This window comes from Aedes aegypti, chromosome 1, assembly GCF_002204515.2.
Source record: "Aedes aegypti strain LVP_AGWG chromosome 1, AaegL5.0 Primary Assembly, whole genome shotgun sequence".
In the NCBI taxonomy this organism is placed as follows: Eukaryota; Metazoa; Arthropoda; class Insecta; order Diptera; family Culicidae; genus Aedes; species Aedes aegypti.
This window is the reverse complement of record NC_035107.1, coordinates 187007765-187033687: the sequence shown is the minus strand read 5'-3', so window position 1 is coordinate 187033687 and position 25923 is coordinate 187007765. Positions and strand designations below refer to the sequence as shown.

Below are 25923 nucleotides of genomic sequence, written 5' to 3'. Positions count from 1 at the left end.
AACATAAAAGTACTTCAATTACCATAATTGAAGGATACAGTGGATTTGATGAGTTGAGTAATGAACTACTAAATGCGAGGGTAACCCATTTCGCATGAGGGGTTGTTTATTATAGGGGAAGTGGTGGTAAAATGAACAAGGGTGGTAAAATGAACACTGTGCCTTTTACCGAGAAAAAACAAATATCGATTATTTTTTATCACGCACGGACGATTTAGAGCATAAATCTGAGTGTTCGAGTTGATATGGAGGTCAGTTGAAGTAAAAACATCAACAAAAACTAAGATTTTAGAAAACCACGTTTGAAAATTAGAACTGACGTAACTTTTAGCTCGGAAGACTTGATGTTTTTCAGTGAGTTGAATATCGTTATGATATGATGTCAAATCTGATACCTCTAGAATTCTTTTTGAATGGGTTACAATCATTATTGGATGTATTTTTGGTGGCGCAATGAAATTTTTTAGAAATATTTGATTTGCTCACGTTTTTTGCATGGTGTTCATTTTACCACCAACCGCTGTTCATTTTACCCACATAGTGCAGGTAAAATGAACATTTGCATCGCTTTTTGATAGCGATGAAACTATGTGAAAATTTAGCTATTTTAGTCTAAATCCATGTCGCTGCTATAGATTATTTCCCTATCTTTGATGTTGTGCGGTTGAACTATACAAATTCCTCGTTTTTCTATCAGAAACAAGATGATTTCCTTAAGGCCTTTTGGTGCGTCATCACAAAATGGCTTCTTTCAAAATCATTAACATATTGTTATGATAGTATTGGTATTTGCAACATCGATGAAATATAACTGCTTATCACCTGATTTAATGGATAATTTATGCAAAGAAAAATGCTTCAGGTGGTATTTCAATATTTAATCAACACTTTCAGGTACAGCATTATCAATTTAGCGACAATATACATGAGATTTATATTCTAAAAAAAAATCTCCGATTTTATGCCACATTTCATTGCCTCACACAACTACACTTGTAAATAGAAAGTGCTTACCTTTTCCATTGAAATTCTGCAGCAAACATTTGTGTTTTGGATTTCGTATTGCGTTCACTACACTTCCACTAAACAAATCTTTCATTCACTTCCCTTAAAGGAACACATTTCAAACGAGAATCAAATATTTATAAAGTTTTATCAACCGCAACACTCAAAACTATTATGGCGGTGGTTTCCACTTGCTGCGAATCGACGCCGCCACCGCACACTGAGACATGCCTGTGATTATAGTCTAAAATATCCAACTTTTTTTCTGTTGTATTAATTTTCAGTGTGGATAGGTTGGGCAAAGTATAGAAACTTGAATTTCATACGTTGTTTGTTTTTCGATTCTCTCAAATTACAAAAACCATCTCTACGAAGCATAAAATCATACCAAGAGTTTATCAATTTGGACCACCCAAAATAATTGAAAAGCTCCACAGTGCGATGCGTCGGGATGCGTCGGGATGCGTCGGGACGCGTCTATCGTGTGTGCACAATCATCGCGATCGTTAAGCGCAGTGATGTCAGAGTTGCTATCTGCAAAATCATAGAATTTAATGTGAATTGATCACAAAAATCATTAAAATTTTATTAAATCAGTGATCTTGTGATGGAAAATTATTTGCAAAATGATAAGTTTTTATGATATGCAGCAAATGGTCCGAAAACAAGCATATAACAATTGCTACAAAAATCTGTCACCAATCACCTGGCAACACCGTCATCCCTTGCAAACATAAACCGTACCGATGCATAACAAAAATATGCGATAAATCCAATTAAAAACAGAGAAATTTCGTTGCCCTTCATTAAATTGTAATGTTTTCTTTTGATATGTACGATTGAAGAGTTGATTTTGATTTCCAATACTCGTCAATCTACTAAATTTCCCATGTGTTTACATAAAAATATGCTTAACACAAATGTTATATTTTTTGTTTGTTTGTTTTGAAAATATACATGGAAAGGCGACACTACTACTATTACATCAATGATGGTTCTAATGATTCTTTGACTTACACGCCGCTTCACCTTAAGGTGTTCATTTTACCACCCCTTCCCCTACACGTGAATATTGTTTTTTTTAGATTTTCAGATCCAATCCCTCCGAATGCCATTCTTTTTCCTCTTCTTGGCATTACGTCCTCACTGGGACAGAGCCTGCTACTCAGCTTAGTGTTTAAAGAGTACTTCCACAGTTATTAACTGAGAGCTTGCTTTGCCAAAGTTGCCATTTTATTTTTCTTTCTGCCCTGGGCTAGTTCATCTCGGGCCAACGGCTATACTTTCCTTCCGTCAGTGACTATCTCGGGGATGGGATTCGATCCCAGGTTCTCGGCGTGAGAGGCGTGTGTTCTAACCACTACACCAGGTCCGTCCCCAGTTGACATTTTTGCATTCGTATATCGTGTGGCTAATACGATGGTATTCTATGCCCAAGGAAGTCAAGGAAAATTCCTTTACGAAAATATCCTGAACTCACCAAAATCGAACCCAGGCACCTTCAGCATGGCTTTGCTTTGTAGCCTAACATCTCGGCTAAGGAAGGCTCAAATGAAATGTATTCAAGGTTTTACCCACAGGTTCGTTAAGGGATATTACTGAGAACACCTCGAAGAGTTCGTTTAGGAGTTTCTTCTTGGGTTCTCTCTGAGTGAACACCAGCAACTACTTAAGGTACAAAAAAAATGTAACAGATTTTTTAGATGTTCAAGTAATTTGGAAGATATATATAGATTAAGGCACAGTTAAAAATAAAGCAAATGTCAAAAGTGAAAAAGCAGTTTTCGCATTCAACAAATCGAAGAAAATAAAAACAAACAGCTGTTTTATTTCCAAAATGAAAAAGCTGTATGTTTTAATATTTTTAGATTTGTTGATTTTAAGGGCTAAAACTGCTTTTTCATTATTAACATTTGCTCCGCTTTTACTTGCGCCTTAATCTAGGTAAAGACTGGACTGGAATAAAATGTTGGTATGTTTTGGCATAATTTATTTATTAAATTTCCTCCTCCAGGCTGAATGCTAATACATTAGCTCATGAGAACTTGAGCGAGGCTTTGCCCAGCTTTCTTACACAATTTCTCCCAGTTTTTCTTTAAAGCTCCATTGGTTTTGAATGTTTTTTCGCTTTTCTTCAACATCTTCTTCTTCATTATCGTCCAAAACTTTTCGATCGGACGAAATTCTGGTGTATTTGACGGGTTCCTTCCTTTGGGGCCACATTAAGGCCCTTTGCTTCGTACCAATTCATTACAGGCTTGGCGTAATGGCACGAAGCAAGATCCGGCCAGAACAGCTCGGTACCACGGTGAGAAGGGAGGAAGGGCAGCAAGCGCATTTGCAAGCATTCCTCTCGATAAATCTGCCCGTTTATGGAGCCGGTTGTAACGAACGGCTTCCTGTACTGTCCGCACTCGCATATCGGCTGCCCCAACAGGTACTTCTTCGCGAATTTGTCCATCTTATGTCGTCGTCCATGACGAGACAGCCTGGTTTGACCAGCCACTCACGGTACTGCTTCCGCGCACGCAGTTTGGCCATTGTGTTTTGCTTGTCAGTCCGGGTTGGTGCCTTCCTTACCTTAAAAACACGCCCGCTTCATGGTCTGCTGGACGAACCACTTCGTAGAATCTACCTTTTTGACCACGTCTCGGGTGGAAAGGTTCGGGTTATTCTTAAAGTGCTGCCTTATCTTCCGCGCCTTCTCTGGGTATTCCGTTTTCGGTTTTTAGCCGCTTCCAGCGCGTCGCTCGATGGACTTCGTCTCCTGGAACATCTTCATAACGCGGGACACGGTGGAATGGTGGATTTCAAGCCTTATGCCGATCAATCTGTGTGACTGACCAGGATTATCGATCACCGCACCCAAGATTTGCTGGCGTAGCTCTTCTTTTTTTCGAATGTATCTTGAAAACTACTTGATAGATCGCAATAATAGTGCAACACATAAACATATCACTCTAAACTAGTATTACCCAAAATTTAATTAATTTTTACCCTCGCGATAAAAAATTACACTCAAAACAAAGTGTCGCATTTTTTTCTGAGTCCAATTTTCATATCTCTCAAATTACTAAAAAAATCTAAAAATGTGTTTCATTCTCAGGTAGCAAAAATACTACCAGTTATTTTCTCAGATTTCTTTTTCTTTCCATCCGCAATTCAATCAAAGATTTTAACATGAATATTTTCAAGAACTCCTCGTGAATTTTCCTTACTGTTCTTAGGAGCTTCTGCTAGCATTAGAATTCCTTACAATAATTCTCGGCTTAACTTTTTATAAATTCCGTGAATTCTAGGTTAAATTCCTAGAAAGAAATGAATGTTTTTTATGTATGAAATACAGTGTTGAAGCACTCATCAAATGTTGGAAATATTTTGGTTCAAGAAAACAAAACATTTGTAAAGTCCTGGCTTATTTTTTGGAAGGACCTTCAGAGAATTGTTATGATAAATAGAAACAATCTTTGTATGATTTTATTTATAGCCTCAGGAAAATTGTTAAGATTGAACTTTTTCAAACACCTCTGATGAAATGGTTAAGAATGTCCTGGAGTAATTCTTTTAGGAACCACCGAAGGAACTTTTTGATGTAATACATGACTTTTAGATAAGATAAAAAGGTGAAATTTGTCAAATCGACTAAAAAAATCGATCTATTCACTAAAATATAGCTTATCCAACAATACACGTTTTATACCATAGTCCCATATTCTAGTACATTACTACCAGAGACAAATAGATACATAGTAGTCAAGTTCAGAATGAGTACCACATCTAGTACTGCATTTGGTCTCTTGGTATTGCAAAAAGTACTCAAGTTTGGCAGATCGCAATACACTTTTCACGGCATTCTGTATTTTGCTCTATTACTTTATGTTTAATTTGATTATCGGTCTATCGGTCTGTTTTGCTCAAATTAATAGGGAGCAAGGAAATGACGCATATAAGCCACCGATCGATAAAACATGCTTGATCGCCAAACAGTGTTAAAGCACTTGAAACCTCCTTCCTTTCAGCTGTCTTGGTAGTGTCATTCGAACATCACGCCAAGCCGTTCCATAGGGGACGTTAGTCAGAAGGAAGGACGTTTCAACTAATACTGTTTCTTATGGTATGCCTTCTTCAACATCTGATCCAATTTCTCTCGCCGTTCCTTTACGGTACCTATCCATCTAGTTTTCATTGCTTTCTTCTCCTTGCTTCCTATTACTTTGAGCAAAACAGACCGATTTGCCGGTAAACAAATTAAATATAATTTTCACAGTCGATGCCTTCGTATGTAAAAAATATTACCTTATGGGTATATTTTTTTTGCAACTACAAGGAACATGAAGGTCTTTCGTCTTTGTTACAACCATTGGAACCGGTACCGTACATGTAAGGAATTATTGAAAGATTTCTTGCAATGATTATGAACAAATCTTACGTAATCCAGGTTATAATTTTTTGGACAAGTTTGAAAGAGAATCCATAAAAAAAAGAAAACGTAATGAATTTCTTGTAGGTACCATTATTGAAATTCTTACATATACTCCCGTGCAAAACTTTGGATTCATCCTTTAAAAACATACAAAGGTGTTTGTCCACATCTCTTGAATTGCACAATTGTAAGGCATTGAGTTGATCTTTTCTTAAGTATTTTGATAAAAATATATTTACCTAAAGTTGTGATATTTTTTTATTATTTTAAAACAGGAACATTTATGAGGCTCTATCTCGAAATGATAATTATCTATAAAGTTGCGGTCTTCAGCAAACTTCTTTTCACCATCCAATACCCCACCCCGCCTTTAGACGGGTTACACTTAGGAATTTAGTGTAATTTTTCATAGCTCGGAAATCAAAATGATTTTATTTTTATTTTAGGAAAATTTTATACGACCTTTGAAACATTTTTGTATTTTTGAAAAATGTTTAAACATTATATTATTTTATATCTTACACATGCCTGGGTCAAATTTAATGTGTGATACAAAAATTTGTACATTTTATATGTTTCTACAATCAACCTATCACAAAAGAAGAGCCTGGTGGAAATGAAAAAAAAAAAATCAAATCAATTTTTCCGTTAGTTACACGGAAAATAAAATATGTGCCTAAAAAAATAATAAATTTTATATTTTCAAAAGTACTGCAAAAACTCAAATTTTTATTATTGTCAAAAATCGGTACCTAGAAGAGGCTTCAAGAAAAATGATAAAGGATAGGGGGATGCCCAAAAATAAAAAAACTAGAAAAATCAAAAACCAAAATTGATAAATTTGCGAATAAAAATAAATCATTGTCCAAAACGTGTTTGGATCGATTTTAGATAGCGAAAAATAATACTTAGATCGAAAATAAAAATTTGGGTATTAGATGGTTAACAGATCAGGCAAACAATTTCAATTGTTTTTTTTTTGTAATTTTGTAATTTGCTATTTTAACATGTTTTAACACCTATACTAAAAGAAAATTAAAAAAAAATTCAATACATTAGCCAGCATGATACCCTACAAATAGTTTTTCGTCTTTGTTGTTCCTTAAGCTGAAGATGAATCGAAGCCAATGTCCATATTTTCAAGATTCAAGATTTTTTTTGCCAATCTGGAGAACCAGACAGCCGTTTAAGCTGTAAACTTTATCGATTGGTCATCATCAGCCATCCACCAGGCTTCGATTCACTTTCACCTTAAGGAACAATAAAGACGAAAAACTATTTGCAGGGTATCATGCTGGCTAATGTATTGTAAAATTATTAAATTTTCTTTTAGTATAGGTGTTAAAATAGCAAATTACACTTGAATTCCTTAATTTTTTGATTTGTTTTAAATCATACCTCCTCAAAAAACGTTACGTTCAAATGTCAAACTTGAATTATTCAAGATCTTCACAGATCTCTTTTTTTATAATCATATACTCATTAGAAAATTATTAGGTCGGTGTTCAGACAAACCGGACTAGGAGATATTTTGTCCTTGTAAAGATTAGTTAAAAACTTCATCAATGTTGATCTTTTCTGTACTATTGATACGGATGTCTTAAGGTGGAGATGTATCGATGCCAAAGCTCAAATTTTCAAGAGCGCAAATGTGGAGAACCAAACAATCGTTTTATGCTGAAAACTTGAGGTTGATTAAATTTTCAGCAATGATGGCTATTTAGTGATCAATATACATGCTCTTGAATATTTGAAGGTTGGATTCGATGTATCTTCACCTTAACTAATATTACAACAAATAATGCAAATGTGTTGTTGTTTTCCGAATACTTGGAGAACATTTATCGTAAATCATTGAAAACACATGGTCCAGTATGCCTAAATGCCGATCATTTGTTGATTGCTTAACGGATCTTTCACTGACTGATATTGATTGATATTTGGTATTTTATGAGGTATTTTGCTAGATGAATTGGCTAGAACTAAATTAGATGATTGAAATAAACTTTCAACCAATGTTACTAGACACTCAAACTTCCATATAAAGGTGGTTTGGTGGTTGGTTGGGATGGGAGGAATATGTTGACATGCTACTTGATTTAAAGAAGTAGATGGGTCCTCTGCACCTCCACAAGAAAATATTGATCGCATATGTGTAAGGGTTGTTTGATTGATTCGTTTTAGTAAACGATGAAAAATGATTAGAAATGAATACATCATACATGGATGATCAATACTTTTTCACAACCGCACTAAGCGATCTTGATGTCGCCGCTCGCTCCATAGGATCAATGAGCATGCAAAAAAATCAACGGATCAAACAACCAACATTTTTTTAGGACCAACCCCAATTTATTTTTTAGGAGTGTAATTAAACACTCAGACTCATTTACATTTGGTTGGATTTACTTATTCTTGACTGAAAATACTATTTTTTTTATAAACGTAGAATCAAGCTGTATCATTTATTCACATATTTATCTTCATAAACTATAGGACGAACAAGGAAAATTAAAGTTAATCAAAATCCGAGTGTTGGCCAAATAGTTCTCCCGGGTGGATGCCATCGGTTGCGGTTCCGTCGGGGATGAACCGATACACCGCAATTCACTTTTTGCGCTAATTTGAATGATGCAAATGTTTTGCCTCAGTGGAGCGCAATCGAACCGGAAGGGGGAATTCTAATCGGATTGTGAAGTGAGCAACCTGCATGCATGTGCACGTCATAGGAAAAATAACGGCACCGAATGAAAACAATTAAAATGCGAATTGATTTGCTAGCACCACCGGTGAAGGCAGGGCAAATCCGTTTTTGGCGACGATTGTGGGTGGCGGAAATGAAATGAAATCCAACTTTATGACATAAATTCAACGGTCCTGAACGGTGCTGAAGCCGGAAATTGATTTAGCGAATGCAGTAGCCTTGATTGCTACAGTAGTGTGTGGCAAGACGGGCGCGAAACCGGATCGGCTGGCAGAATTATAAACTCGGATTGGATTTGAAAAAAGGAAAAGCTGTTTCGACGGTTCTTCTGCCAAGTGCCAATGCCGGTTGGAAATGTTCCTTATCGCCACCGAAGGAAGTACTCGCCCCAGGTTCCAGCCGATTACCAGTAAGTATTTCTTCATGATATCATAAATAGGTAAAATGTCATCTACTTATATTGCGCATTTCTTTCACCACTGGACTATCGCAGAAGTTCTTGTAAGTGCGTAATAAAAGTGCGCAATTGCATCAAATCGGGTAAGTGTCTTCGGGGGACTTACACAGAAAAAAATATTTAATTTTCAATGTGATGTAAACTGCAGTCTGCTGTAAAAATAAATCAAATTCGTGTGTTGTTACAGCATCGTACAAATTTAAATGAATATGAATTGAATTTTCAACTACAAATGGTTGAATATTACATGATCGTGTAAATTTAAAGTGAATTTGATTGAAAAATAATGGATTGGTCGTTGAAATCTAGGTTTATTTTGATGCTCCAAATATGTGCATGAAAATAAACTTAAATTTACAACATATTTTTAGCTGTGATATTCTTCGTAAATCAAAGAATAAGTGCTCTGAAGACAACAACAGGATTCAATGCAATCCCGCACTTTTATTCACACTTTCGCACTTATGAGGCCGCACTTCGCAGTCCAGTAGTGAAAGAAATACACAATAATTTAGTTAGTTTTTTTTTGTTTTATTTTTTGTAGTTTACCATTAAAAATAATCAATTGATATCAATTAACGCAGTGCAGTGGTATTGTGAACAGAATAATATGAACATCACCTTATTAAGAATAAGAATCTAGTGTCCACTGGAAATAAAAAAATGTAATATTACGCCGTTATCACTTTACATCATTTTTATCGTGATTATTGCGTAAAGTTTCTTTCAAATAAATGTATTTCTCGCTGAGACCCCACTATTTACAATTCGTCTTTCAAAATGTTCAAATTCTGTTCGAAAGCTCCTGTTGAGTAAGGGGTCGTACACAAATTATGTCACGCTGCTGGGGGGAGGGGTAAGGCATAGCATGACAAGCTTTACAAAATTTTAAGAAAACACATACAAAAAGCGTGAAGGACGGGGGGTTGAAAAAGTTGAAATTTAGCGTTTACGATCCCTTAGTAAAGAAACTGCATTCGAATAGTTAAATTGATTGACCCCTCGGAAGTTATGATCAAACCCGTTTTTCAGGACTTCTCCATTTTTGACAATTCTTGGCTCACTGAAACTGCCATAAATAAGAAATTCCTTAGACAAACATGGCTGGCCTGAAAATTTGTTGAAAGATCAAACGCTTGTTCTTCGGACAAAGTTTTGTCTGTTAGTAAATGGACACAGAGTTTTTATAAATTTGTTACATTTAGCTTGAATGCTCTCAATGTGATTTTTGAAAATAAATTTTTTATCCAGCATGAACCCTTGACTTCATCTGACCAATTTATTGGAACCCCTCGTGATAACATGCCTACTTGAAGGTTTCAAAACAGAGCTTTTGGTTATATAGTATTATTATAAGATGCATTTTGGAAGCATTAGGATAAATCTTTTTTTTTTTAATAATAGTTCTCACTTCTTCCAAATTGGTGCATACACACTAAGGAAAAATTACCGACTTCGGTGATTCGTTTAACGAAATCTCAACAGCTGAACAGTCGGTAATCGTTTCGGTAAACGAAAAATTTACCGACACGTCTGTAAGCTAGGACTGGCGCTGCAACTGTCAAATTTACCGACTGATCGGTAACGTTTACCGAAAGAAAAAGTGTGGCTTGTAATTTTTTTTTACAGAAAATCTGTATTTTTATTGTGGATATAAATAATCACCGGTGGATTCTTATTCGCAAAAAAAAAATAAACAATCATGTTTTCTATTTTATTATTCACTTGTTCGGCCTAATCTTGCTCTTGTTGATACTTATGGTAATCCCAAAATCATCATCCAGTGACCAATACATCCATCTGCTCGTGCTTCAGCTAATACCAAGGTTACAATTTACAATAAAATTGCATGTAGAAAGATAGCGTTTGCGGAGCAGGACATGAATCCGGGCGCTTGAATTTGTTTTGCCCTAAACGCAATTATGTGCAGAGACAGCGTTTGTCGAGTGCAAGTGGTCATCACCCATCTGAAAAAAAAAATGTGAGTATAGGACCAAATAATTTCCCTCTAAGAAATCTTACCGTATAGCGTGGCTGCTTATATTTTGCATATATTCTGTTCACGATATTAATGAAAATTGCCTCTAACACCCGGTTTTATCACTCAAAAACATCAGATCGAAACACGAGAGCTGAACGAAAACATAATATGGCGGAATTGACGTTTCTCGCTGTACAGGTTACCGATTTCGGTAATGTGGACACGATTTACCGAAACTCAGCTAATAGTTTTACGGATTTCGGTAAAATGACTGATTTACAGGTTAATCTGTAAAATATTTCACCGTGTTCGGTAAATTCGTGAGAATTCACAGACCGGTTCGTCTATTAATTTACGGATGTCGGTAATCAGGCTATCAAATACCGAATCATCAGTAAATTTCTAGTTCACCGATTTATTCCGGTAATTTATTTTACCGAACTCCGAGTGTCTGTTTAAGTGTGTAGCAAGTTTTTGAGCATTTTCGCAATTAGTTAGTAAGAATTTATTTTCCCCTTTTAATGCCGGAATTGGCTTTTGAGGATTTTTCAAAATTTTCGATAATAATTCCCAAAGGGGATTAGAGCCAGGGCCCAATTGACAAATTTTATTTTCAAAATTATTGTTTCTTATTTATCCTTTTGCAGATCCTGCCATATAATTCACACAGGATCGCGAATACGTTGAAATTGCCTTCTACTCACGTTTTTCAGACGGATCAAGAATTTATGATCGTCGTCTATAATCCCGGATTCGAATTTTTAGTCACATATTGGTATTGCAATGTCCCTTTCTTCAACAATGGAAATTTTAATTGATTAATTAATTAAATTAAAGTTTCGAGAGAATTGTTAACCTCAAGCTCTGTTTGCAAAGAAATATTCACATCAAGTTAACTATCGGTGTATGGTTCATATGTACTCGGTCCGGCTTGTAAATTATTGAAAGGGGAGCTGATAGAATTTAGAATCGCTTCATGGGATACTTGAAATGTAATAGGGATATGATCAGAGTAACCAGTTGGTCACAAAGGTGACTAGAGTCGGTTAAGACCAAATTAATCGTAGAAGAGTTTCTAGAAGAGTGATTTCAGAGTGAAATGAATATTTGAACCTATTTCGTCATCTACCCGATGGGAAATGAATGTTTTGACAGACTTCATCTAGGATTTGTTCTTCGTGTATCGGATTGCATTTACAAAACAACCGAACAATACTCTGGATTTCTCAATAATTATAACAAGTTGTCATTTTTTTTTCTTATTCGCAAAAAAAAAATAAACAATCATGTTTTCTATTTTATTATTCACTTGTTCGGCCTAATCTTGCTCTTGTTGATACTTATGGTAATCCCAAAATCATCATCCAGTGACCAATACATCCATCTGCTCGTGCTTCAGCTAATACCAAGGTTACAATTTACAATAAAATTGCATGTAGAAAGATAGCGTTTGCGGAGCAGGACATGAATCCGGGCGCTTGAATTTGTTTTGCCCTAAACGCAATTATGTGCAGAGACAGCGTTTGTCGAGTGCAAGTGGTCATCACCCATCTGAAAAAAAAAAAAATGTGAGTATAGGACCAAATAATTTCCCTCTAAGAAATCTTACCGTATAGCGTGGCTGCTTATATTTTGCATATATTCTGTTCACGATATTAATGAAAATTGCCTCTAACACCCGGTTTTATCACTCAAAAACATCAGATCGAAACACGAGAGCTGAACGAAAACATAATATGGCGGAATTGACGTTTCTCGCTGTACAGGTTACCGATTTCGGTAATGTGGACACGATTTACCGAAACTCAGCTAATAGTTTTACGGATTTCGGTAAAATGACTGATTTACAGGTTAATCTGTAAAATATTTCACCGTGTTCGGTAAATTCGTGAGAATTCACAGACCGGTTCGTCTATTAATTTACGGATGTCGGTAATCAGGCTATCAAATACCGAATCATCAGTAAATTTCTAGTTCACCGATTTATTCCGGTAATTTATTTTACCGAACTCCGAGTGTCTGTTTAAGTGTGTAGCAAGTTTTTGAGCATTTTCGCAATTAGTTAGTAAGAATTTATTTTCCCCTTTTAATGCCGGAATTGGCTTTTGAGGATTTTTCAAAATTTTCGATAATAATTCCCAAAGGGGATTAGAGCCAGGGCCCAATTGACAAATTTTATTTTCAAAATTATTGTTTCTTATTTATCCTTTTGCAGATCCTGCCATATAATTCACACAGGATCGCGAATACGTTGAAATTGCCTTCTACTCACGTTTTTCAGACGGATCAAGAATTTATGATCGTCGTCTATAATCCCGGATTCGAATTTTTAGTCACATATTGGTATTGCAATGTCCCTTTCTTCAACAATGGAAATTTTAATTGATTAATTAATTAAATTAAAGTTTCGAGAGAATTGTTAACCTCAAGCTCTGTTTGCAAAGAAATATTCACATCAAGTTAACTATCGGTGTATGGTTCATATGTACTCGGTCCGGCTTGTAAATTATTGAAAGGGGAGCTGATAGAATTGAGAATCGCTTCATGGGATACTTGAAATGTAATAGGGATATGATCAGAGTAACCAGTTGGTCACAAAGGTGACTAGAGTCGGTTAAGACCAAATTAATCGTAGAAGAGTTTCTAGAAGAGTGATTTCAGAGTGAAATGAATATTTGAACCTATTTCGTCATCTACCCGATGGGAAATGAATGTTTTGACAGACTTCATCTAGGATTTGTTCTTCGTGTATCGGATTGCATTTACAAAACAACCGAACAATACTCTGGATTTCTCAATAATTATAACAAGTTGTCATTGACAACTAGCAGCTTTTTCTGCTGATTCTAATCCCATTGGATAATCCGAGTCCTAATCGAATCAACGTTTCTGATTCGGATTAGAATTTTCCATTGAACGTAGCGGCATCAGTGAGCCAGCAGCTCATGCTTGAAAAGTATGGAGCTGCCGGTGAGGGCTTAACTTTGTAGGCAAATCGATGCGCATGAGAGAAAATGTCTGGATAATGGATAAAAACTGCATGTGATGACGAATGTTATTGCATACGCATTTACAAGAGATTGCGAATGCTAATGGGTATTTCTTCTTCTTGGCATTAACGTCTTCACTGGGACAGAGCCTGCTTCTTAGCTTAGTGTTCGTATGAGCACTTATTAACTGAGAGCTTTCTTTGCCAAAGTTGCCATTTTCGCATTCGTATATCGTGTGGCAGGTACGATGATACTCTGTGCCCAGGGGAGGCATGGAAATTTCCGTTACGAAAAGATCCTGGACCGACCGGGAATCGAACCCAGACATTTTCAGCATGGCTTTGCTTTGTATCCGCGGGCTCTAACCACTCGGCTAAGGAAGGTCCCTTGCTAATGGGTACTATGCGCCTGATAAAATTATTGGCCTACCTCGATGGGTGGGATATTGGGTCCTAGATATCATTTTGATTCATATTACGTACACTTAGGGCCTCAGGCCCCATGATAAAGCATAATAAACTAATCATTCTGTATGATTCCTCCGCCTTATCGAGCCTTCAAAACACTTAATTTTCGAATGGTTGGTGAAGATATTGATTCCCCAGCATGAATAGTTTTTAATAAATATAAATGTGTGGACTTTTATTGATTTTTATTCCGGACGCTTCCGTACTTTTGCCTTATATTCCGGACATTCTGATTTGAAGTCCGGACAGCTCTAGAAAACCATAATTGGAAAAGTCAAATCATTAAATGATATCGTCAAACCACCAAAAGCATTTGAACATTACACATTCTCATAAATATTTATCAACAATGCTTATTAAAATGAACCTCGAAAGTAAGAACTTTTGAACGACAACAGTTGAAACATTTCGTGTGAAATGTTTCCTATGTAATGTAGAGTGTCCGGAATCTGAAGCTAACCGTAATATGAACATTGACGTTGCTATGATTTTTTTTCTGGTGGGGGCCTGGCAAATACTTGTTTTACAGAAGTAATGTCGGTCGCAATAATCACGATATTCACAAATTTCGTAGCTTTAACAGATTTGTATTGATTTTATTTATATGTTACTTTGTTCCATTTTGCGGAACATCAATAATAAATGTAAATTTCAATATTCGCTACGGAAAATATTCATTCTTTTTGTAATACAGTCAAAATCTTTAAGAATTCTGGCATTAAAACTCACAAAAAAATGCCCTTTGTGATTCTTCCACGAACTTTTCAGGTATTCAAGATTCTTCTGAGAATTCTTACGGGAATTTTTTCATGGATTATTTTCGTACTTTTCAGTGCTTTCTCCAAAAACTCCTCTACTAGTTTTCACTTAGTTCGTTGAATCCCGGAAAAACATTCCCACACTTTTTGATTTCACCTGAAAAATTTCGGAAGGATCTCTATCGAATTGCTTAAAAAATCTATTGAAGAATTCCGCCAGATAATGCATTGAAAATTATTTTAATCACTTCTCCTGGAAGGTCGTCTACGTACCTATTACTTATAAATTCCAAATGTGAGTTTAAAGTATCCTCCAGTTGTTCATTGATAATTTGTTTTGAATTTCCAGGAATTACTGAGGTTTTCTCCATTAACTAGTTTAAAAAGTTTTAGGAGTATCACCAAACATGTATCCAAACAGTTTTCCCAACTTTGCTTTTAAAGTTCTGCATAAAGTTTCTCTGCAGAATTGTTTGAAAAAATCGCAGCAAAAATATCCGAACTTCCTGCAATGAAATTGAAATATTTTACCAGGTGTTGTTCTAAGAATTCCTCGTAATGTTCCATAAGAATTTCATGAGCAGTTAAAAAGAATTCAATTGGGAAAATTCTATCCAAGATTTCTCAGAGAAGTCCTCCGCAGACCTATCTGTATTTTTTCACAGATATTTTTTTTAGATTTCTATAAAATCAAGGAGCAACATTCCACATTCCTTCAAAACTTTCTCGAATTTTTTTTTCGAAAATCCCTAACTAAGAAATGTTTAAAGAATTCCAACAGTCCTATAAAATTCCTAGTGAAATACGTTCAACTGTTCTTTCAAAAACTCTTCCGCAAAAATACTCAAAATTTCCCGATTAATTTGTTTAGGGATTCATTATATAATTGTTTTCCATAAGATCTTTCCAAAAAAATTACCAGGGATTCATCTCTCAAAAAAATTCTCCAGAAATTCCATCCAGTATTCATAAAGGTTCTAGAAATAACTCCAATTTTTCCAGAATGGTAATCTCTGAATTTTTCCATAAATAATATTTAAAACTTTATCCACTTATTTTTTTGGTTCAAAAACTAGTTCAGGAATATCTCAATGTTTTTAGGGATTGCTTTAATAATTCCACTACGAATCACTCCATACCAGATTTCTAGAGAAACACATACAAAAAATGGTTCGAAAGAACTTTGTTGGTAATTTTTTGAATTATTGCAGCTTAAATATAACTCGGGAAAATGTTCTTAATTCCTGCCGTAGAATTTCTGAAACTTGTGTACAATGTACCTATATATAAGTGGGCCTTGTTAGATTTACTTTAAGAACTCTTGTTACTTTTTCTTCGTCTTCTATAATAGAAAATTATTGATTGTAAAACGGATGGAATTTTCACTGAAAGCATTTGTAAATAAACCTTACCTTATATTTTGTAAGAACTCCGAAGTTTCATGATACTATGAAGAACATATTGATGTAGAATCCATTTTTTTCCTACTCTTAAAAATTACAAGCAAACTTTTTTGAAGGGTCTATTATCGATTATTTTGTTGTACTGTAGAAGTTTAACGCGAAAACACTACCAGTATTTTTAAGAAGATTTTCGAAGATGTATTATGGTAAAATTCATAATGTAAGACTTTAATGAATTCAAATCTTTGGGGAAAGTTTTGCATTACATCGTAAATTTGTTGAGCAATTGCTGATGGATTTCAGAAATCATGAGCCATACGTACCATACGTCAATTTGAGATGTATTTTGGAAATAGTCCTTAGGAAAGGACTTTTGATGAACTGAGCGGAAAAATGTCTAATCAAATGTTTGTAAATCTGTAGGGAATTAATCAAATAATTTATGAAACAAAAAATTTTTTTTGGGGTGACATAGTGTAAGCAATAAATTTATTCATGCGAGAACACTATGGTCGATTTTGTTATTTTTTTTTTCACACCTGGTTATAATTTTTCTACTCATCTGAAGAAAACTTGGCTATGATGAAATTTCTTCATAATTTTAGTATCTTTTTTTCTATTTGTTCATTTTTCTCGGACATTATACGATCGGAAAGACTCATCTCTTATAAAGTTCGTATCATCACTTATTGGTGGAACATTTCCAAATCATGAATGGTACTTCGCTTTTTCATATTCATGAGCTAATGAAAGTGAAGATTTTTAAAAAATTTGCTTTTTACCTTATGCGTAAATTTGTCAACTTTTCGATACAATGATTTCCATGGTTGAGGATGACACTACCGAAAATTCATGTGTCACATAAGTTCTGCAAACGATATGAACAAGAAAAATGCGGTTCTCACTAAAATGGCATCGCCAAAAACGATTCCGTTGTCAAAACTTTCATGAGTATGCTCAATTAGGCAACATTCACGAATTACTGTTAAGTATGTAGAATTCCCTTAAGCAATTGCCTACATTTAGGCGTATTCCGTGGTTCGAGGTGTTTTTAATTTCCAAATAACTCAAAAAAGTAAATGACTTCTAAGCGTTTGGCCTTCATATTCGGCTCCAGGGGCAATGATTTAAGTAAGTAACGACATTTTCGATATTACCGATCGTTGTTTACGTAGGTGATCAATGTTACCCCATATCAGTTAAATCAAAGAGTCGCTCAAATCATTTTTTAAACATGCTTAAATCTTTAAAAAAAAATACAGTATACAGTCACGAGCTATAGGTGACAGTAATTGTTTTAAAAATACAAAATTGGCATCATTTTCATTATTAAACGAAATGTTTGATAAATTTTCAAAAAAATGATCAACGTTACTCCTGATTACGGTACCACGGTATTTTTTCCAACGGATGCGTCGAAAAATTGCGCTTAACGCTAGAAGACTTTCCAAGTGAATCTAAGGAGCTAAGGATCTTTTTATTCACACAAGCGGGTCGGAGCCAATCAGGAAAATAATCATGGAAAAAAAATTCAAAATCCGATAGTTCGTTCTCAAGCCAATTTGTGACATAAAAACACCATTCCATTTTTATTTATATAGATGATTTTGAACATAGAAAAATAATTTGAACACGCAAGCATAATGGAAAACCATTATATTTCGAAAGTTTGAATGTATTTTGTTTCATATATGAGCTAAACATGGCGCCTTGCTTAGCCGAGTAGAGTGGAGAGTCCGTGGCTACAAAGCAAAGCCATGCTGAAGGTATCTGGGTTAGATTCCCGGTCGGTCCAGAATCTTTTCGTAATGGAAATTTCCTTGATTTCCCTGAGCATATAGTATCTTCGTACCTGCCACACGATATATGTAGGAATGCGAAAATGGCAACATTGGCAAAGAAAGCTCTTAGTTAATAACTGTAGATGTGCTCATAAGAACACTAAGCAGAGAAGCAGGCTCTGTCCCAGTGAGGACGTAATGCCAAGAAGAAGAAGAAGATGTACTAAACACGGTCAAGCTACACTTTTGGTCTAGCACCTCCTGTTACCCACATTCGGACAGCATAATTTCTTATTTTTTTGCACCAGTGTTTCAAAATACATTTATTTTTCATGGTGCATAAATTTCAATAAAATTAAGAAGAATGAAATTTCAGAGCAAAACGCCAAACTAGGATATATCGAATCTCTTTTATTATCTAGTTTCTTCTTTCTGTTTGTGACTTCTCAAATCTATATGCTGGCCTGAACTCATATTTTTATCCAATAGGGAAAGTGTACCAGTTATGGCCATAGTGGTTCCCTATTTGGCCATATGTGAAATTTTGATAACTTAAACATTTTAAATCTTTTTGAATGTTTTAACATCAGGATATATCTTTAATCTTACTACTACAACAAACAAAAATTTACAAAATTTGAAGAAATTAAAGTAATTACGTATGGCGAAATAGGGAACCGCTATGTTCATAACTGGTACACCTACCCTAGATAATTAATCAGTGATCAGCATAGACGTTAAAACAACATTCAAATAATTACCATCTACGCAACTTTCAAAATCTTTGTGTTTTGGAATGTTTTCGATATTTTATTCTTCAGATATACCGTTTTGATTCATATTACGGACAATTAAGGCCTGAGTGTAGTAAAAACGATCGAAAAGTGTATAAATTGCAACATAATATACGATACATCTGCGTTATCATGCTTTCAAAACACTAATCTTTCAAATGACGACCGAAGAGTCGGATTTTACAGCTTGAATTACTTGAAATGAATAGAAATTAGTGAACTTTCCATGATTCTTATTCCGGCCACAACCTCACTTTTGTTTCATATTGCGGACACTTTGTTTCGAATTCCGGACAGCTCATGAAAAGCAAAACTAAAATGTTTAAATTAAAAATTAAACACTCTCATCCGTTAGAGCAACGTCAAAACTAATCGCGCATCATAAAATTTCATGGATTACTATGGTAAATTCATATTAAAACGTGCCTGAAAGTTGTGAACTTTTGAACTGGAAATTTTGAAACATTTCAAGTGAAACCTTTCCCATACAAAGTAGAGTGTCCGGAATTTAAATCAGAACGGTATCGAAACGTTGTAGAGACGTGTAAAGTCTCTCTAAACAAAAAAAATATCGAGAGGAAGTTATACAAAAAATCAAAGATAAAAAATGTTTTCCAACATTTTTTTTTATCACTATGATAATCATTGCATATTAAATTATTAGTTAATAATGTTACATGGCGCAAAAACATCATATTGAACTTACATGGACAGCAAACTGGAATCGGTTGGTCAAAATGATTCGATATATCGGATACATGTCCCTAAGCGAAACGTGTTTTTTCATCATATTTCAAAGAAGTATTTAATGGACGACTTGTAGACTAAGTTAAACTCAAATTACTCCTGTGAATGTTGCACATGCATTCAATGATGCTCAAATTTACAGAATTCGAGGCAATTCCGGATTGCGTTTGGGTCACTTTTTAAGATTTGTCAATTTAATTCTGAAATAAATCATCAAAATGCAATGTCAAAAATCATGTTTATATTGTCGGGTACCGGCCACAAGCATACAGCTTCTGGCAACGTATGTATGTAACTATTTATCTAGCGGGTCGTTTCGTTTTCGTCGTTGTCCAGTCCCAATCATTACGCCGTAGTTGGTACAGCCTCCTAGATAGGGTTCCACAGGCTGTCGACATCTCCAGAAACGTCGATTCTTCCTTGCTGCTCGTCTAGCTGCTAGCAGTAATTTGCAGCTATTGAAGCGCAGCGTTTTGTTAGCTCTGGAACTCTTAATACTGGATAATCGCGCCCGAATTTTAGATACAACAAAATAATGATCCGAGTCTATACTGCCGTTCTACGCATATTTGTCCCGCGGTTTACATAGAACATGGGACGAGTAGGCGTAGAAGGGCAGTATATTAGGGCCTCGGAAGGTCTTGACATTTCATTTGCGTTGCTGATAACTATCTTGACATCTCGTTTTGGGGCACTCTCCGTAGGCCTTATCTAGGCTCGCATAGTACTTATCCTTCATGTCAGCGAGTTATCGTTCGTTGGCGTATATACTGAGCAAGGAGCTCAACACGCGTGGGTTCATTCAAAGTTCTCAAGTTCTTATATCCGACTTTCCAAACGTTGTCCTTCTGTCGGATCTGGTGCCGTAAAATCAAGCCGTTTGCTCTAACTTTGCCTTCCTTGTCTTCGATAGGCACCCTAACCAGGGTTGCTCTACCTAAATCGTGCTAGAGGGGCTGCCTCCTCGGTGCTGGCACGATACAGCTTTGTCCGTTTGTTCTTTACATGATGGCCACGGTCATAGACATCACAACCATCCACCTTTATCAGGATTCTGAGATATTTCACTTCAATAGATCAACGTTTTCGCAGGAACTTTACCTGAATGTACAACTTTTTTCCGCATCTCTGAACGTCTGTTCCCTGAATGAATCGTTTTCCAGAAAAGTGGTGCAGTTTGAAATGTTAAAGAACAAATTATTTTGAAAAGATTATCTGTGTATTATCTATGAAATGCAAGTATTTGTAGATGGTGCATATCGGTATTATCAATTATCTTCCGGTAAATTGCATTCTGAGTGATGAAGTAGAACCGTTATTAAGTAACTGAAATAAGTTGTTACCACGCGTAATGAGTTAATTAATTTGAAATAAGTTACATAATGAGCATTGCGATACTGTAGAATTCAGCACGTGAAAGTTGGCCATTACATGATTGATTGACGCAACGAAAAACAGCCTAAAAATAGCAGAATCTGTGTTCAAAATATCATCCATATTATCAAAATTTGATATCAAATTTATTATTTTTTATAACAGTTTTTAATAACATTTTTTTTAGATCTGAACCTAACATCGAAATTTGATATCTTTTCTGTACTCCTTCAAATTGAAATTTTATTATTTTCATCATAAAATACATGGAAAACTCCGCTCATGGAACCATACTGAAAATAAAATTTCTTGATTGTTATGTTGTTCCTCATAAACTTATCCTCGTTTCAAAACTCATTGTTTCCATGATAGATTCTACCCCATTCTTCCAAATCCCATTAACCCCTCTATCCCATTACTTAATGATAACTTAATAATTTTATCGAGCTTTAAATGACCTTAATTAATTGTTATTTATTCGTGATGATACAAATAGTTCAGTTCAGATCACAATTTAATAGATTAAATTTTTACTTAAATATTATAAATGTTCAGCTAAGTTTTCAAAGCAACATTTTTCAACAGGTATTTAAAATTACCCCGCGTGTGTTATTATTCTACCTATTAGCAACGATAACTTTTTTATGGCGAAGTTTAGACTTTATCTTGAAATTTCCTAAAACAGACTCAATCATATGGATTATATAACAAAATATCACCATTGCGGATTCGGCTTTAAAAATTTATATTACAATGGCCATCCAATCGGATTTCATTTTTTGTAACGTCGCAATATTGAGTTATAATATATTACTAATTTTGATATCTTATAGTTAAACAACTTTGTAATTTGATATAGTGCTATCAAAATTTGTTATTATCCTGTTCATTTTCATACAAAATTTTAATTTTATATTTTGTTATGATTGTTGTTAACTTGATCAGAACATTATCATACCTCAATGGGATATCATATAATCATATACGATGAAATCACAACATCAAAATTAGTTTTCAATTAGTTCTCATCTGCTTGGTTATTACGATGAGGAACCCCAAAAGGATATATATTTTGTTGTGTCCAAGTTTTGTCTAGAACACTCCTTAATTTCAAAAAAATTGCGGTATGTAACAGCACAGCGTAGCCTACCTAGTTGGAAAAATTCAGCATTGCTGGAATGTACAGAACATATGTATACCATTTTGCACACAAATATCTTCAACATTTTTTGTTTTGTTCAAATAACTATTAACAAAATGAAACATCTAATTTTTATGAATCTTACATTTTCGTATATTTTTCAATCGGTTGTTGACCGTTTGTGAAGCTGTTTTAATCGCTCTATGCTAAATTTCCCTATCATGCTAATAATAATCATTCCATTCTTTCGTTCCTCCACAGGTCACGAATATTTTTCGGTGATTATATGCGAGAAAATCGAGCGCCGCGTGTGGGTGGCAGTATCGCTGTAAGCGGAAGTGCAGGAATACAGGCTCCGGTTGGCGTGGGTGGTGGTAGTGTTGGTAGTGGTAGTGGAGCTTCTGTGTGCAGTAATGAAGAACCATATTCGATAACAGGTAGTTCTGCATCGTCGGTAGCTCAGGACACTTGTAATAGCAACATAACTGCAGTAGCGGTAGCCAGCAATTGCAGCAGCAGTGGCATCAGCTCCAACTGTAGTGGTACCGGTGGCCAATCAGGTTGTACCGTGGAGAGTGTCAGTGTGAATAGTGTCAATAATTTTGCCCCTAGTAATAACGGTAATAATGGTAATGGACCGACCTCACCGCTGACTGTGCAACATCACCAGCAGCATCAGCATGCAGGTCTGAGCATACAGCATCAGCAGCAATACACGGTGCAACGGATTGTACCACCAGGTGCTGCTGTTGGCGGTGGAGTTAGTGTAGTGTCGGTTTCCAACAGTGCTGTTGCTGTTAATAATAATATCAGTAATAACAACAACAGTGGCGGGTCGACTGCTGTCATTGGAGGATTAGCTGCTGGTGGAGGTGGACCACTGGCAGCCTACAGCTTATCAGGAGCATCGGCCATCGTGAGTAGGACTAATAACAATGATACTAGCAACAATGCCGACGATTGCGACCACCAAAATTCATCCGGTAAGTACCGAAAACGTTCTTGATGGTATGCAACACGGGGTTTCTCCGAAAGCGAAACACAAGCTTCGAGATGTAGTGTTCATGGCTGAGTGACGTTAATTAAGCGATAGTTATCTGATATAGCTTTTCACCAGGGGGTCTATTTCTCCGAAATGACTGCCATGAAAATAAGCTGATGCTATAAAACAAGACATGTACTCAGGAAGCATGCTTTATTTGTGGAGCACATCACTCCAATGGGGAGGCATCGTGAGCTTTATAAAAGCAAAATGTTAAAAAAGTATCAACATGTACGCTATTGAATATCTTGAGCCGTTCGAATTACAGTGGAACTATTATTAAAAAAATCTAAAATATAGAAGCTCCTGGCGATGATGGAATTTTCTACATCCTCATCAAGAAACTTCCAGAAAGTAGCTTATCATTCTTAGTTGATATATTTAGCAAATGTATTAAGTTGGCATATTTTCCTGACAAATGAAAACATGCTAAGGTTGTGTCAATCTTAAAACCAGACAAAAATCCTGCAGAAGCTTCTAGCAATTATGCAATCAGTTTGCTTTCCTCCATCAGTAAACTTTTTGAAAAGGTCATTTTGAACAGAATGATAGTCCACATTAACGAAAATTCGATTCTTGCCAATGAACAGTTTGGATTCCGCCATGGACATTCGGACCGCTCATCAACTTTTACGTGTAACAAATTTGATTCGTCCCTACAAATCTGAAGGCTATTCTACTGGTCTTGCTTTACTACACATAGAAATAGTATTCGACAGCGTCTGGCATGAAGGTTTGATTGTAAAATTAAAAAAACATTAATTTTCCAGCATACATTGTTAGAATAATCCAAAGTTATCTGTCAAATCGCACACTTAAGGTTGATTATCAGAATTACAAGTCTGAAAGATTTGCTGTAAGAGCTGGTGTTCATCAAGGTATCATTTTGGGATCAATATTATTCCGTTTTTTTCACTGGCTTACTGTGTGTTCATTCATTCAGCCATTCCATGAAAACCGATCTTGTGGGTCACCGAATTCCGTGAAAATTTGTTATTTTGTTCTTTATCCGAAATAAGGATACAGGTGTTTTTGGATTTTTTGATTAGGGTGACCATTTTCGAAATGAGGTGACCAAAAAAATCAGGACTTTGCAAAATTTCTATTTAAAAAAAATCATTACTTTTGAGGCGCTTTACCGATTTTCAATTTTCTTGGACGAAATGAAAGCTAAAGGTTTTTACTTTTCAAGAAAAAATATAAAACTCCACGAAAATGTTGTTTCAACATAAAAAAATCTGTACTCTTCTCATACTTTCTTGATAGCTCAGAAAATTTTACGTTTACTGTCAAAAATGTTGTTTTTGAGATATATTTTTTGGAAAAAAATATCAGTCATTTTTTATCGGCTTACACACTTAGATCAAATTACCGAATTTGGTAACTCATTTACCGAAATCTCAACAGCTGACCGTTCGGTAACCGGTTCGGTAATCGAAAGAATTACCGAACTTTCGGTAACTTCCATTTCAATGCGCAGCTGTCAAAATAACCGAATGTTCGGTAATCCATTACCGAAAATCTGTAATTCATACCACCAGGGTTTTGTTTCAGGATGCTGGTCAAGAAAAACAAAATAGGCGAAATTAAGCAAACTCATATTTTTTTATCGTTGGCATAATGAACAAATTACTATTGTACACGCGTGGCAATCGGATGTTCAGAATCCACAGCAAGGAATCATTTTTGCAGATTTGTGTCACCATTGTTTCCTAGGGACGCCATAATCCAGACGATGTTTCCCACTCACAGCGTTATGTAATGAGCGGTCACTGACGGCATAAACAAGTATTTGTTAATTCGTTAGACATTCAGAGGCTATCTTTCACTTACCATTATTGTAATTACATGTGCACAATCTTCAAAAAAGAAATAGGATGCGATTCTGATCTAGCTCTTCAGAAAGAAAACTCCACTGCAACACCACAGAAAACAAATGACAGTTCGATGTTGCCAACATCCAGAATTACCGATTTCGGTAATGTAAGAGATTAATTACCGAAACATCAGCTGAATATTTTACGGTTTTCGGTAATATTGTCAATTCACCGAAATTAGCGGTTAGCGGCGTCAGTCGTTTAGGCGTATTGTGCCACGGAGCGTGGGTTCGATTCCCGCTCTAGTCGGTGGAAACTTTTCGTCAAACGAAAAATTCATCACTGGGCTACTGGGTGTTTCGTGATATCCGTTGCCTAATGTTTGTGATTGTTCAGTCTGTGCAGCCTTTGGCTGAAGACGGTGTAAATTGTCTTTTTTTTACCTTGTAGGTCTCAGTGCATAAGAAAAGACAATTTACACCGTCTTCAGCCAAAGGCTGCACAGACTGAACAATCACGAACATTAGGCAACGGACATCACGAAACACCCAATAGCCCAGTGATGAATTTTTCGTTTGACGAAAAGTTTCCACCGACTGGAGCGGGAATCGAACCCACGCTTCGTGGCATTCACAATACGTCTAAACGACTGACGCCTCTAACCGCACGGTCACGAAGCCCACATTTTTGAAAACATCATAACTTTTGAACAGCTCAACCGATTTCCAATATTTTTTAAATGGAATAAACGCTTAAAATTTCAACTATTCAGTAAAAAATAAAACTCTGAAAGCAAACTTTTTTACATGAAAAAATATAAAAAATTCTAGTATTTTTGGAAGTTTTTATATTTTTTCATGCAAATTTTTTTTTTTCAGTTGAAATTCTTAAGCTTTTATTCCATAAAAAAAGATTGAAAATCGGTTGAACAGTTCAAAAGTTATGACTTTTTAAAATAGAAAATCTAACGTGCTGAGACCATCAGTGTGTGTCGATAAAAAATGAATGTTTTTTTTCTATTTTCAAAAAATATATCTCA

At 35.5% G+C, this 25923-nt stretch overlaps 1 protein-coding gene across 5 annotated transcripts in view; it reads left to right on the top strand.

The window, feature by feature from the left end:
- The window catches only part of LOC5569452, a 202386-nt gene that overhangs the window by 16758 nt on the left and 159705 nt on the right, over positions 1-25923 (top strand). For 3 of the 5 annotated variants that reach the window (XM_021855151.1, XM_021855142.1, XM_021855130.1), the window contains exons 3-4: positions 7925-8541; positions 22287-23008. In XM_021855151.1, coding sequence (XP_021710843.1) covers positions 8474-8541; positions 22287-23008 — 790 coding nt within the window. In that variant the 5' untranslated portion in view covers positions 7925-8473. The remainder of the gene's footprint in view (positions 1-7924; positions 8542-22286; positions 23009-25923) is intronic. The other 2 variants (XM_021855160.1, XM_021855137.1) reach the window with 1 other exon arrangement.